The 12,582-nt window shown below is 55.7% G+C and overlaps 2 protein-coding genes across 2 annotated transcripts; both read left to right on the top strand.

Moving 5' to 3' along the window:
• Window positions 1-4,062: 4,062 nt before the first annotated feature.
• BXZ73DRAFT_106784 (uncharacterized protein) lies at window positions 4,063-6,149 on the top strand (the record flags this gene model as incomplete). Its single annotated transcript, XM_048016722.1, has 5 exons — window positions 4,063-4,089; window positions 4,141-4,201; window positions 4,254-4,725; window positions 4,782-5,387; window positions 5,822-6,149. The coding sequence occupies 5 exons, from the start codon at window positions 4,063-4,065 to the stop codon at window positions 6,147-6,149; spliced, it is 1,494 nt and encodes a 497-aa protein (XP_047872364.1).
• A 4,174-nt stretch (window positions 6,150-10,323) lies between these two features.
• On the top strand, window positions 10,324-12,140 carry BXZ73DRAFT_55268 (uncharacterized protein; the record flags this gene model as incomplete). The annotated part of the gene is made up of 4 exons (XM_048021312.1): window positions 10,324-10,608; window positions 10,666-10,762; window positions 10,802-11,290; window positions 11,359-12,140. 4 exons carry the CDS (start codon window positions 10,324-10,326, stop codon window positions 12,138-12,140), a joined length of 1,653 nt encoding a protein of 550 aa, XP_047872363.1.
• Window positions 12,141-12,582: the final 442 nt, after the last annotated feature.

Below are 12,582 nucleotides of genomic sequence, written 5' to 3'. Positions count from 1 at the left end.
TCTGTATACACATATGCACGAGTACCGCACCATCGCCACTCGTACCCAAGTCGCGCCTCATTGTCACTATTTCCGCGGCTTTGTATGACTCGGGAAGGCCCTCTACTCGTACTATACGGGCAGCATGTATTTATGCTCGCGTTTGACTTTGTGTTATACATCCCGCGGCGCGTTGTATCTGTCCCTTCTGCTCTATTCGACTTCGCGAGCCTCTCATTTACGCGAGCTCGCTCTTTCACCCTCACTCCTGTTGGCTCATACCGGAGTTGAATGCACATCACCGTGAAGCCTGGGACGTCCTCTGCACTGACTGGGCTGAACCCAGGGCCCTCCACTCCATCGCGCCGTGTTCGCGTTTAGTTTGGCGAGACCATATCCTCTCCCTTGAGCCGCGCCAACAACTCGTCCTCCGCGCCCAGTCACTGGTACATACCTCCGCGGGCGGCATCGAGCCCGGTGCTGGTGTGCCGTTCATCATCTCCAGTCACGTTCCCACTCACGTTTCCCTTTCTACGCTCCATCACCACCTCCGTCTTCCACATCTCCTCCAACAGCCGCGATTCAACGTGGACGAAGAGAGCCATAGGGGCGAAAGGACGCCGGATGGCGGGTAGGGTGTCGGATACGACGACGATGGTGGATGAGATGATAGAATGGATATCGATCGAGGACACGCATCGCACAGCACTATGCCGCCGTATCGTCCTAGATCGATATCCATTCTATCATCTCATCCACCATCGTCGTCGTATCTGACACCCTACCCGCCATCCGGCGTCCTTTCGCCCCTATGGCTCTCTTCGTCCACTGCTCGATTCTTCACAATGCAGATCTCAGGAACTCAGCCTGTGTCGGCCCAGGTGCCCAGGCTCTCGATGATTCGAATTTGATTTCCGATGGACGGCGCTACATGTACAATACGAAAACTAGAGCTACTAAAGAAGAAGACACATTAACAGGTTGCGGGAGGGCGGGTAGCTCGAAGATGCTCGAGTCGCGCTGGCGGCAGTGAGCTCCCAGCGGACGGGCGCGAGGGGCTAGTCTACTCACCCCGCGGCAGCACGGAATAGATGAGCTGACGTGGAGTCATGACATAATCACCCGCCTCCTCCTCCCATCGCCCTCGTCATACTGTCCGGGAGAGGGGCCCCGTCGCGGCGGGGCGCCCGCTAGGGGCTACTGCAGTCCCGGGCTTTCACGCGGGCGCGCGCGTCAGGGCCCGCCGGCGCGTCGACGACCATGACGACATCGGAGTCTAGGTGCGTGTCGGCGCAGCGTCGGAGCCTGTTGGGCGCTTCGATGTTTATGGGTGGGGATGAGTTCGTACGCGGTGAGTACGTAGTACCTCGCGCTCGTTCGGCCAAGTTCCAGTTGTCGCTGGCCGTCCGTGCCATCGATCCAACTTGTGTAAACATGTTTAAACCGCGATTATTTCTCGCAGCGGCTCCGTCGGGCCTCGCGGCGCGGTGCATCGCCACCGTCGTGCTGTGGAACGCCTCGTGCGGGGCGACGTGAAGTACTGCGCGCGATCCTCGTTTTCGTCAACAACGCGCTGCAGCCTGCAGGTTGTGCTCTACACATCGCTCGCGCCGCTCTTTGTCTCTTTGTGAACCGGCCGGCGGCGCGCGCTGCGGGACCTCAACATCCCGCCCCTCACGGTGGAGTTAAGCCATTCTGTTCCATAGCGTATATATCACCCCCTTTACCGATAAGGGAACGACGTTAGTGTGATGCAGGGACGCACAAAGGAAGAAGACAAAACAAAGTGCGGCACGGGGAGGCGCTACAACAACAATGCACGAATGCGCTCCATTGTGCTCCAGATCGTGAACAAACACGTAAGTCGCGCCCGCGCTACCTTTTAGACCGGCTTCGTCCATATTGAAGCGCCGATGTGCTGATACTCAATCACGCGTCCCCTGGAGCAGGGATTTATATAAGCAGCCGCACTGCTCGATCTGCACCAAGGCCTTCGTCGCCAACATGTACCTCCTTATACTCGTATCTCAACACTTGCCACCTCCTTCCGGCTCTATCGACAATGTGCCCTGGCTACTCATGACCGGATACAAACATATCGGTGTCTTTGGCACTTTCACGGGTCCTCCAGGGGCTCTTGCCGACTTCAACGACTCGGTCGCTATCGTGAGTGGCCACTCCACCTTTGTATATAGCTCGGTTCTGATCCCATAAAATCAGCCTTGGCAAAGTGACGACGGAACATACATATTATTGCTATGTGGATCGCATGCCGTAGTGGATGTTGCTAAGATTACATCGGAGGGTTTGGCTGCCTGAACTTGTAAATACACCGGTTCGATAGAGGCAGGGGGCGCAGCTCGGACTAATTCCCTGCGGAGGTTATAAACATAAAGGGTACGAATGTATGGATGCATAAGCACTGCCAGCGAGTTGTGCCCTGAGTGGTACATCAACTACAAGACATCAGTTACCACATGCCCTTGCATCGCACCCGTGTTGGCAAAGTCACTCAGGGGTGCGAGCCGAATGCGCGCAGGTTGCTTGCGCAGCTGTGACAGCAGGCGAGCGGTCAGGCCCCTGTCCTAGGTTAGGGTCTCTGCTACAGGCACAAGCCTCCAAAATACGGTACGCTAGTCTTAATACCACCATCGTCGCTACGCCCGGTGTTGTGTCCCCGCTATAGACGTAGATCTGACACACCTACGACAGCCTCAAGACATCTGCCCACTGCCTTCGTAGACATTGCCGTCCCGATCGGAGTCCCGCTCCGACGGCTCGTTTGTGGCGAGGGCTACACTCGAGCCCGTCTGGGGATGCCTTCAACTCTCCGCCTCCGCCACGGTCCTTCCCCAAGGCATCAAGCTCACCGTAACATCGACCACGACCGGCGGCGGCGACGATATCGTGCTGCGCGGCGTGGTGTCTGGCCGAGCGAGGAAGTGACATACGCTCTGATGGAGGGGCTCGATGCCCTGACCAGTGAGCGTGTGTCATGTTCCTTGCGCGTCCGCGACGACCTCCACGACGAGGGCCACGGTGAAGACGACGGACGGCTCCTCGGTCCACCCCGCCGACCCTCCAGCGTCCCCTCCGACCCTCCAGCACCCCGCCTGCCCCAAGCGCCGTCGCCAACTTACCGCTGCTCTGTGCCACTCCAGTGTCCCTGATCTGATCCACCTGACCGCCTGCCGGTGCGGCTCCACTCTTGGTGAGCTGCATCGTCTTTGTGCTTGTGGTCCTTTGTCCAAACGTTCACTCTCCCCTCCCCCGCGTCCCTTTCTGCAGTCCGTCACCGTGAACCGGTCTACGTTTGTCCCCCAACTAGCGCGCGTTCGCTCCGCGAGCCCCCCCCGCCGTGACGCCTCTTCGCGCTTCTTTGTTCACTCTCCACTCCTCCCTCGCATCCTCCACCTAGCGCGCGTTTGCTCCGCGTCGCGACGCCCCTCCACGCCCCTCCACGCCCCTCCACGCCCCTCCACGCCCCTCCATGCCCCCTCCACGCTCGGCAAGTCCGTCCGTTTTTACGTTTGCACTCGTTTGTTCATCCTTCCAATCCCCGCAGACCTCTTTTTTCGCCCTTCACTCCCTCGCTAGTCACCCACGCTCCTTTGCATTCTTCTTGTCACCCCCGTGGGCCGCGTCCCGCTTCCCTTCCCTTGTTTTCTTTTCCACCTGCGTAGCACGTTTCTAGTGTTTGTAGCACTTCCTTGTGCCATCTTTGTACCTCTGTTACATCAACTTCCGCATCCTATGATCCGCGTGTGCCGAAAGCTGCATCGACGCCCTGGATCCTTCGCCTCGCCTCCACCCTGTGTTTGTCCCCACGCGCATGCGTGTTTCACCTGCTTCCAGGGCAGACCCATCCGGCACAACCGCCGTGTCTCTGTCGTTCACCACAAAGGTTAACGCGCGAAATGCTGAGGAACGTTTCTTTGCACAGACCTTACAGTCACAACGTCCTTTTGCCGACATCTCGAATCACTCTGGCTGCCCGCGCGGTGGCCGTCTACACGGTACATAACACGCCCGTCGAGATTATGTTCGGCACGGGTGTTCTCCTTCTCGTCTCACCCTTCAGCCATGCAAATCCTCTCGGACAACGACCACGTGAGTCCCGCTCGGTCCCATCCTCCCGCGGCGCCGTTGAAAATTCAAAAGCCACGATCCCAGACGCCTGTCACCGACGCATCAATGTCCACCCAGGTTGTCACCTCCACACGTATGTCAGTCTTTCGCACACCATCGTATCTACACGCCGACGCCATCTGTAGCCCACCCCGTTGGGCCTCGTCCCGCCCGTGAGCTTGACACAGAGACGGTACACACGACCCTCCCGAAAGACCAAATACCTGTCGCCGTCGCCGAGATACCCTGCGTCTCTGATGTGGCCTGCGATACCATTGACGACCAGAGGCAGCGGTCCCGCACGCCCCCCGTAGATGAACCATTGGCGAAGCGACGCAAAACCTCCAATGTGGTTACAGTCGATATGGACGTCGGCTTTCGTGATGGCCTCTTTTGGTGGTCGGACGGAAACGTCGTCGTCCGTGCGGGATCCATTCTATTCAAACTCCATCGCTCCCGGCTGTCCATGTTTTGCGGGTATTTCCGCCAGCTTCTCGACGCCGGAGGTGAATCCGCAACCTCCCGGGAGTGCATCGACGATTGCGATGTCTACGATGTCCCCGGCTCGATTACGGCCAGCGAATTCAAGTCCTTCCTGTTTGTGCTTGAGCACCCAATGTACGTCACAATAGTATTCATCAAGAAGTTGTGTTCCTCATAGCTGTTTCCTACAGGCCCTTCGAACCCCATGTGCATTCGACTCAGGCGGTCGCGATCCTACGAGCCGCGATCGCTTTATCGAGTGTGCCGATCATCTCGATCGCCAAAAGATATCTCTCCACTATGTGGGACTCGACTTTATGCCCGCCACCCACAACGAGGAATCCCCAGCTCTCGTTCGACGGGGCCGTAGCCGTAGTCCGGATCGCCCGCGATTGCGACATGGCCGACACTCTCAGGCTCGCCTATTACGAGATCCTCGCGAGCGCGGAATTCGACCTCGAACTACAGTCCAATGGCCCATCGAAGAAGTTGACAGAAGAGGAACTACGCCGCCTTAAGAAATCGCGAAATCACCTTCGACACATATGGCTCAAGTATTGCTTGGAGTGCGGACCACACAACGGCTCTCCATCCGTACCGGCTCGTTGCGCCGCCCTCGAGGCGGGTTGCCCCCTCACTTCGTGCTGTGTTGACGCTGCGGGCGAACCGCTCAGCGGGGCAGCCCGAGAGGCCAGGTGGTTTCGGTACGTGTTGGAGGAGCAGCTCAAGGTCCATGAGTTGCTGGATCCCTATCGTTACTTCACAGACGAGAAGCGCAAGCATTTGGAGATGGCGTGGTGCAGCGCTTGTATGAGCCGTTGGGAGAGGACCTGGGGAGCGCAGAGAAAGATATGGTGGCTACAGGATAGTGTTGTCTAGGGGACTCGTATGGAAGGAAAGTTCGGCGTTGCCACCATGCAAGCGAAATAAGTACGCTGGTTCTTTTACCCTCATGCTCTGAGCTCTACAACGTCGGCCCACCTTGCGACTGTTCCTCCACAACGAAATCGTCGCAACTGGTTGACTTGCTTTCTGGAAGTTTTTCTTCCCTCCTATGGGTAAAATACCTCTTTTGTCCGTATCTCCGTGTTTCTCTAGACTATTCTACCTCCGCCTCTCGCCGACATGCCCACCCCGCACCCTCGGACTTCGTTGCTACGGCCTGTGTCCTCTCATGTACTTATTATCGTCGCATTTTGGTTCTATCTAGAGTTTCGACGCCCCCATATAGCGCGTGCTACTCACCCAAGTTCACGTCCGTCTACCGCTGCCGCCTCCGCCTCCAGCTTTCCGCCTTCCGCCTTCCGCCTATCAGCCTCCCGCCGCCGCCGCCCGTCTCGCTGTCCTCCGCATCGTCTCCGCGCACCTCGCGTTTCATCCCTCTCCTTCTCGCGCTCGTCCTCTCCTCTCGCGCCGGGCCGACTTCCCGTGGTACAAGCTCGAAGAGCCCGCACGCGATTCCCTTCACGTCCCCTTTCGCGCGCCTCCCGGCGTTAGCGTCCCATCACCGGTTGCGCGGCGTGGTGTCTGACCGAGCAAGGGAGTGGCATACGCTCTGATGGGGCTCGATGCCCTGACCAATGAGCGTGTCCTATGTTCCTTGCGCGTCCTCGACGACCTCCACGACGAGGGCCACGGTGAAAGGGCTCTCTGGTCCGACCCTCCAGCACCCCGCCTGCCCCAAGCGCCGTCGCCAACTTACCGCTGCTCTGTGCCACTCCGGTGTCCCTGATCTGGTCCACCTGACCGCCCGCCTGTGCCGCTCCACTCTCGGCGAGTTGTCTCGTCTTTGTGCTTTCACTCTCCACTCCCCCGCGTCCCTCCAGTCCCCTCCAGTCCGTCACCACGAACCGGTCTTCGTTTGTCCCGTGCTCGTTTGTTCACGCACCCTCCCCTGCATCCCTTCGCACCCCCTAGTACGTCACCGTGACCCGGTCTTCGTTTGTCCTCCACTTAGCGCACGTCTGCCTGCCGCGACGCCCCTCCGCCCTCCTTTGTTTACGCTCCACTCCCCCGCGGCCCTCCGCGATTGTGCCCCGGCCCGTGCCCCCATGTTAGCGTCGGCGACGGTGTGCGGGTGTGTCGGTGAGGTGGTGGTGCGGGTGCGTTGGTGACGGAACGGTCGGAGCGGCGCACAAGTGTGTGGGGGTGCGGTTGTAATCGCGTATTGGAGGCGGTTTGGTACGATGCGCGTCGCGCGAGCGTAGCAGCGCGGCATGTGCATCACCGCGTCATGATGTCCCGGCGGGAAAGTGCTCATACAAAGGGAGAATGCAGACATGTATTGTGGCAGGGGTGAAGGACATGTTATGAGGGAAGTTGCACCACTCCCGCTGGAGGGAACGTGAAGGAGGCTTTAGTGTGCGGTCTGGAGCGCGGCGGAGCGCGTTGGTGCATTCTTCTGTAGCGCGGCCACCGCAGGCGGTTTGCTTTGTGTGTTTTCTTTGTAAGTCCCTGCGTGACGTCGCGACCCGCGTCAGCTTTGTTCTCGGATCTCCCCGGTTTCACGATATGCCCCCTGTCGTTTCATTCTTTCACTGTCTTTCGCCACACCATTGTCGTCATCATCGCCACTTAAGATCTCTTCTCGACTACAACGCCTTCCCCCCAACGCGTCGCGAGCCCTCCTCTCCGAGTCTGCCATGGCCACTAGCTCTAAAAATCACAATCGACGAAAGTCAACATCTAGTCGTCGAAAGGCAACATACTCTACAAAGGCAAGTAGCTTCGTGACGCGGTTGATAGCGCCCTCACAGTTGCACCCTAGACATACCAGTTTGCATACGTTCTCGTACCTCCGATGACTCCCGTTCACCTCCGACTTATGAGGGAACAACGGCGCCTGTATGACGAGAACAACTATGATCAAATTGTTGAGGTCTTGAACGCATCAAACCGCTACAATTATAAGCTACACAAGGATCTGGGTAAGTTAATTTCATGAAGTTCAAAAATCAACGCTGAATTTTAAACCCCGATGTGTTATCGAAGAGACCGCTGATCGAACGCGAACTTTGTGAGGTAGTGATGTGGGAGAGCGCAAGAGAAGCACTATTGAATCACGTGTTCAGCACTTGTAGGAACATTGTAATAAAGAACGATTGAGCATAAAAGTCAGCTGTCCAGTCGTCGAACGCCGTTGACCAGAGGAAATCCCGGAGGCTACGGGAGACTCAAAGAGAGTTCCCCGAAAGGCTCCCATTCACCGCAGTCACTTACGCCGTGCCGATCCATCACCACAGTCGCCACCCACTGTCACCTTTGTCCTTGGCCACCGTTCGTTACGTCGTCATCAATTCGTGTTTACCATATCCTTCCCTGTCGCGTATCATGTCTGTGTTTGTAGTCAGATGACAACGAAATATTCTTCACCTTTATATATGGCTTTGAGTGATCAATCACACCCACCTGCTGAAAAACCATCGTCCCGTCGGTTACTTTGTCTTTTGGTGCACGGGTCGCTTGCATGCACTTTAGTCCCACTTGTTTGGATGCTGTCCAGCTGAACTGTCTCTGATATGCGTGTACAATGTACTTTGCTGTCGCGAAGTGTCATAAATTGGTAACTTGGAAACTTCGCCCTGTTCCCAATCCTTCCGTCCTCCTACCCTGGCCAGTCGTCCCAAGTGCCGATCCCGGTACTTATGGTTTTCCAAAAGAAGGGCCACCAGGTTTGCCTTTGTGAAATCTGCGCCCTTGGCACGTATGTGGACCACAAAGGACAAACCCACCCAGGTGCTCGCATCCCGTCAAAACAAGTCGCCAGTCACAAGTTGCGGGAGGAGCAACGGAAGATGGACTCGTCAATAGCTTCTTCTCACAACAGTATTCCACGCCCTGCGCCCATCCAAGTAAATGCGCTTTTTCACGAAGTCTTGGTGAGCAGTATGAGTATCTGCTTGGACGAATCTGACACCAATTAGGAGAGGGGGGAGACTTCCAGCTCACGAGAGTGCGAAGCTTCTTTCACCGATACTTCGCCTAACCATACTGAAGCTCACGTCCATCCCATCAAGGTAAGATAAATATTCATTCTATTTAGGTGCACCCATACCGACACTTTGGGCTTCTACGAAGCAATCAGGGTACCATCAGATCCTGAAGAATTTACGGCAGGCGTTTGACGAAGGCCTCCATTTCTTCGACCAGCTGTCGCCGGCAACGAAGTTAGCGTTTGAGACGAGCAATCACACCCCGTCATTGGACCAAAAGCACGAGTTCACACACCGTTTCATTCTGCACCGAAATTGGCTGCAGAGCGCGAAGCGAGATCTGGAAGAAACGTTTCTCCCTGTCAACGTCCGTCCCCTTGATAGGTCTAGGGATCTGTTGCTGCTGGACATCGGGATCGAGCTAGGCAGATTGGAGAACATGGAGCTCAGTCAGCGTATGCTGATGATCAAGATGAAAGACGTCGCCCAGAAACACCTGTATTGTCCTCGGGTAATGTCTGCTCGTGCGTATATCTTCAATCATTTTCGAATGCATCTGATGGTTTTTACGACAGCCGAATTTCTTCAAACCCGGGGCAAATTCCATCCATCCTTTCTGGCACCCTTGGTTACAATTTCCTTGCTATACGCCGGCGAAGGGGTGTCTCGTACCAGCTGCCAAAAGATTCTGCAAAGCATGAACTGTTCCCTCGCCCATTCGGTTTCTAGGACCGGATCCTCATCGACCACCCTGCCAACAGACATTCGAACAGTGTTAAGGCATCTTGGGCTATACCCGATCATCACACCTTATGCTTGTTGTCCCCGCTGCTTCGCAACATATGCACCCAAAGAAGATGCAGCGGAACCTTATCCTCTCCGCTGTTTGTTCAAAGATTCGGTCGATACGGAGATATGCGGAGCGACCCTTGTGGAACAGCGGGAGCCGGCAACCGAAGTCGATACGGGAGAATCCCTTTGCTCGCCCTTTCGCCCCATCCGCACCTACCCATATCACAGTTTCAAAACGTGGCTCACTCACATGATGTGTCGGAAACAGTTCGATGAAGGGGTCACGGAGACGTTGCGACGCCGGACGCTTGAGCTCGATGGCGAGTGGGACGACATTGGGAACGCACCCGGCATAAGGAACTTTTTCGGCCCAGATGGACGGACTCTCTTCATACACCCTCCCTCTGGTACCGTTCACTTGACTTTCAGCCTATTCGTGGACTGGTTCAATCCTCAAGGCAACAAACAAGCGGGGAAGCATCATTCTGTCGGTTGCATTTTTTTGGCTTGCCTCGAGCTACCCGTTCATATTCGCCATCGGGCCGAGAACCTCTATCTGGCAGGGGTGATACCCGGTCCGAAAGAACCTAGTCTTCAAGAAGTCAATCATCTATTGCGCCCACTGGTAGACGAACTGCAGGAGCTATGGGTACCGGGCATTCGTCTTCAAGAGACGTTCAGTCGTCCCTCAGGGTGTCGCCTTCTCGCAGCCATCTTCCCGCTCGTCTGTGATGTTCCAGCCCTCCGCAAAGTTGCAGGATTTTCTGGCCACTCTGCGAATCTGTTCTGCTCTTTCTGCAAGCTGTCGAAGAGTCGTATCAACGAGATCGACATGGCCGAGTGGCCCCAGCGCCTCACGTGGAAGGATCACCTCGCTCGTGCTGAAGAGTGGCGTACGGCATCAACGAATAAGGAAAGGGATGAAATCGTAAGCGAACACGGAGTTCGATGGTCGGAGCTTTTACGCCTACCATACTGGGATCCCACGAAGTTTGCCGTTCTGGACGTCATGCATAACCTTTTCCTTGGGATCCTTCGCCACCACTGCATCTCGATCTGGGATCTCAAGTCTGCGGAGCGGCGGAAAGACAAGGCTTCGACTAAGTCTGCTCACACACCCGAGCAGCAAGAGAAAATTCTTCGTTCTATCCGCAAGGCGGTTGATGAGAAACATTTATCAACACTTACCAGTGTAAGGAAGGACTACTTATTGGCCGTCGCCGCTCATAACAAGATACCCGAGTCTGGAGTCAAACTGAGCAAGGCGGATGTTGCGCGATCTATCTACGATTGGGTTTGTGGCCGCAATACCCGTTATTAATGCTGCTATGCTAACCCCGGAAGGAAACAGGTTCACGTCAACCGTAATGTATTGAATCTCCCGACTGCGATGAACCGCTCTACTGTCGAATTCCAAGTCGAACCCCAATACTGCCACGACTCCCGCTGTCCTGAAAACTTGGACAATTCCGAGCCTCCGTGTTCAGCGGCCCTCTTCAGTAACGACGTTCTCCAGGCGGTTCGACGGGGTATCGACACGATCTCTCTTCCTTCATGGGTTGAGAAGCCACCGTCAAACCTCGGTGACCCTGCGGCCGGCAAGTTGAAGGCGGACCATTGGCGCACCATATCGACAATACACATGACAATAGTGCTACCTGCACTCTGGGGTACATCCTCGGCTACTAGCTCGGAGAGGGAAGCTTTGAAGAATTTCTCGCATCTCGTTGCTGCAGTGGATCTGGCATCTCGTCGGGTCATGACGAAAGCTCGTGCTGAAAAGTCTCACGAGTATACGGTGTTGTATCTTTCCGGATTACGCTCTCTCTATCGCGCCGATCTTGTCCCCAACCACCACTTGTGTCTGCACCTGAAGGACTTCTTGTGCCGATTTGGCCCACCCCGCGCATGGTGGGCATTCGTGTTCGAACGTCAGATTGGAAATCTTGAGGGTATAAATACTAACGGCAAGGCAGGTGAGTGGAGTTGATACCCGTTTTCTCGGAACTCTGGAATTCATTGGACCGTTCGTTGGCGCTTACAGAAGACATACCAACGACATATGTTCGCACATTTTACACGAGTGCCAGAGCGCGCGATTTATTCGCATCTACAAAATGGCCAGACGAGGACGCTTTCACCAAGATGATGCAGTCTCATTTGAAGACCTCTGAAGATCAGGCTCGCGGCTCGCGTATCGTCGACGGATTATCAGGAGACACAGTCTCAAAAATCGCCCTATGGGAAATACCCGCTCGTACGCCACGCACCCAAAAGCGTCTCGAAGGCACAACGTACGATTACATTCTCAAGGAAATAAACAATCACTCGAAGATCAAGTACTGTTCTCCTGACGACCACCACGTGATGTCTCCAAGGGTCTTCTTGCCCAGCACCGCCAATTTCGTCAATCGGATGTCTCTGCGTGGAATTCTCTACACTACCAGGGATTCAGGAAGACAGAACTCGTTGGTGCTGTTCCGAAAACGTGGATCCACAGCCCCGTCGGCAGGACGAATTGAGAACATCTTCGAACACTCCAGATATGAGAAAGGCGAGGTTGCTACTGAACTATTCATTGAAGTGGGCGAATTCGAGCCACTATGTGCTACGGATGAGAGGCATGATCCGTATCGCCGATATCCCGACATTCAAACATGGCTGGTCTACAACAATGTCTTCAAAACTCATATTATGTGTCCCACCGACGTTATTGCCCACTTCGCCTCATGCGAATGGAAGCCTCGCGAAATTGAAAGATCTTGCCTTGTGGTACGATCCCTTGACCGCGTAAGTCCTCTTCATGCAATTGATATTCTCAGTTGATCACAAAAATTGACTCGCCTTTCAAGAGCTGATTTTTTGCGGCGAAACGCATAGCGAGCGTTGATGCGCATGCCGCGCGGCGCGCCTCGTACCAAACCACCCAGCTGCAACCGCACCTCCACCAGTCTGCGCGCCGCACCAACCACTACCTCACCGACGCCCGCGCCCCATGCCAGCCCGACGTCGCCGCCACTGCGTTGCTGCGCGCGCACGCGGCTCCCTCTCGTTGCCTCACATCTCCCGCTCCGCCCCGTTTCAGCTACTTCTGTTTCATCTATACAATATTCCAGCCTCCTCGGTACATGCTTCGCCCTATCAAACACCTCCGCATGTCTCGCTGCCATAGTTCGTGACCGCACGGCGGCTGCGCGGCCTCCACTTTACATTCCCTCGTCTCTCTCCCTACCTTCCTTTCGATTATTTTGCCTCATTCCTTCGCCGG

Source organism: Epithele typhae (assembly GCF_022376455.1).
Source record: "Epithele typhae strain CBS 203.58 chromosome Unknown BXZ73scaffold_91, whole genome shotgun sequence".
NCBI classification, from domain to species: domain Eukaryota; kingdom Fungi; phylum Basidiomycota; class Agaricomycetes; order Polyporales; family Epitheliaceae; genus Epithele; species Epithele typhae.
This window is presented reverse-complemented; position numbering and strand designations above follow the sequence as displayed.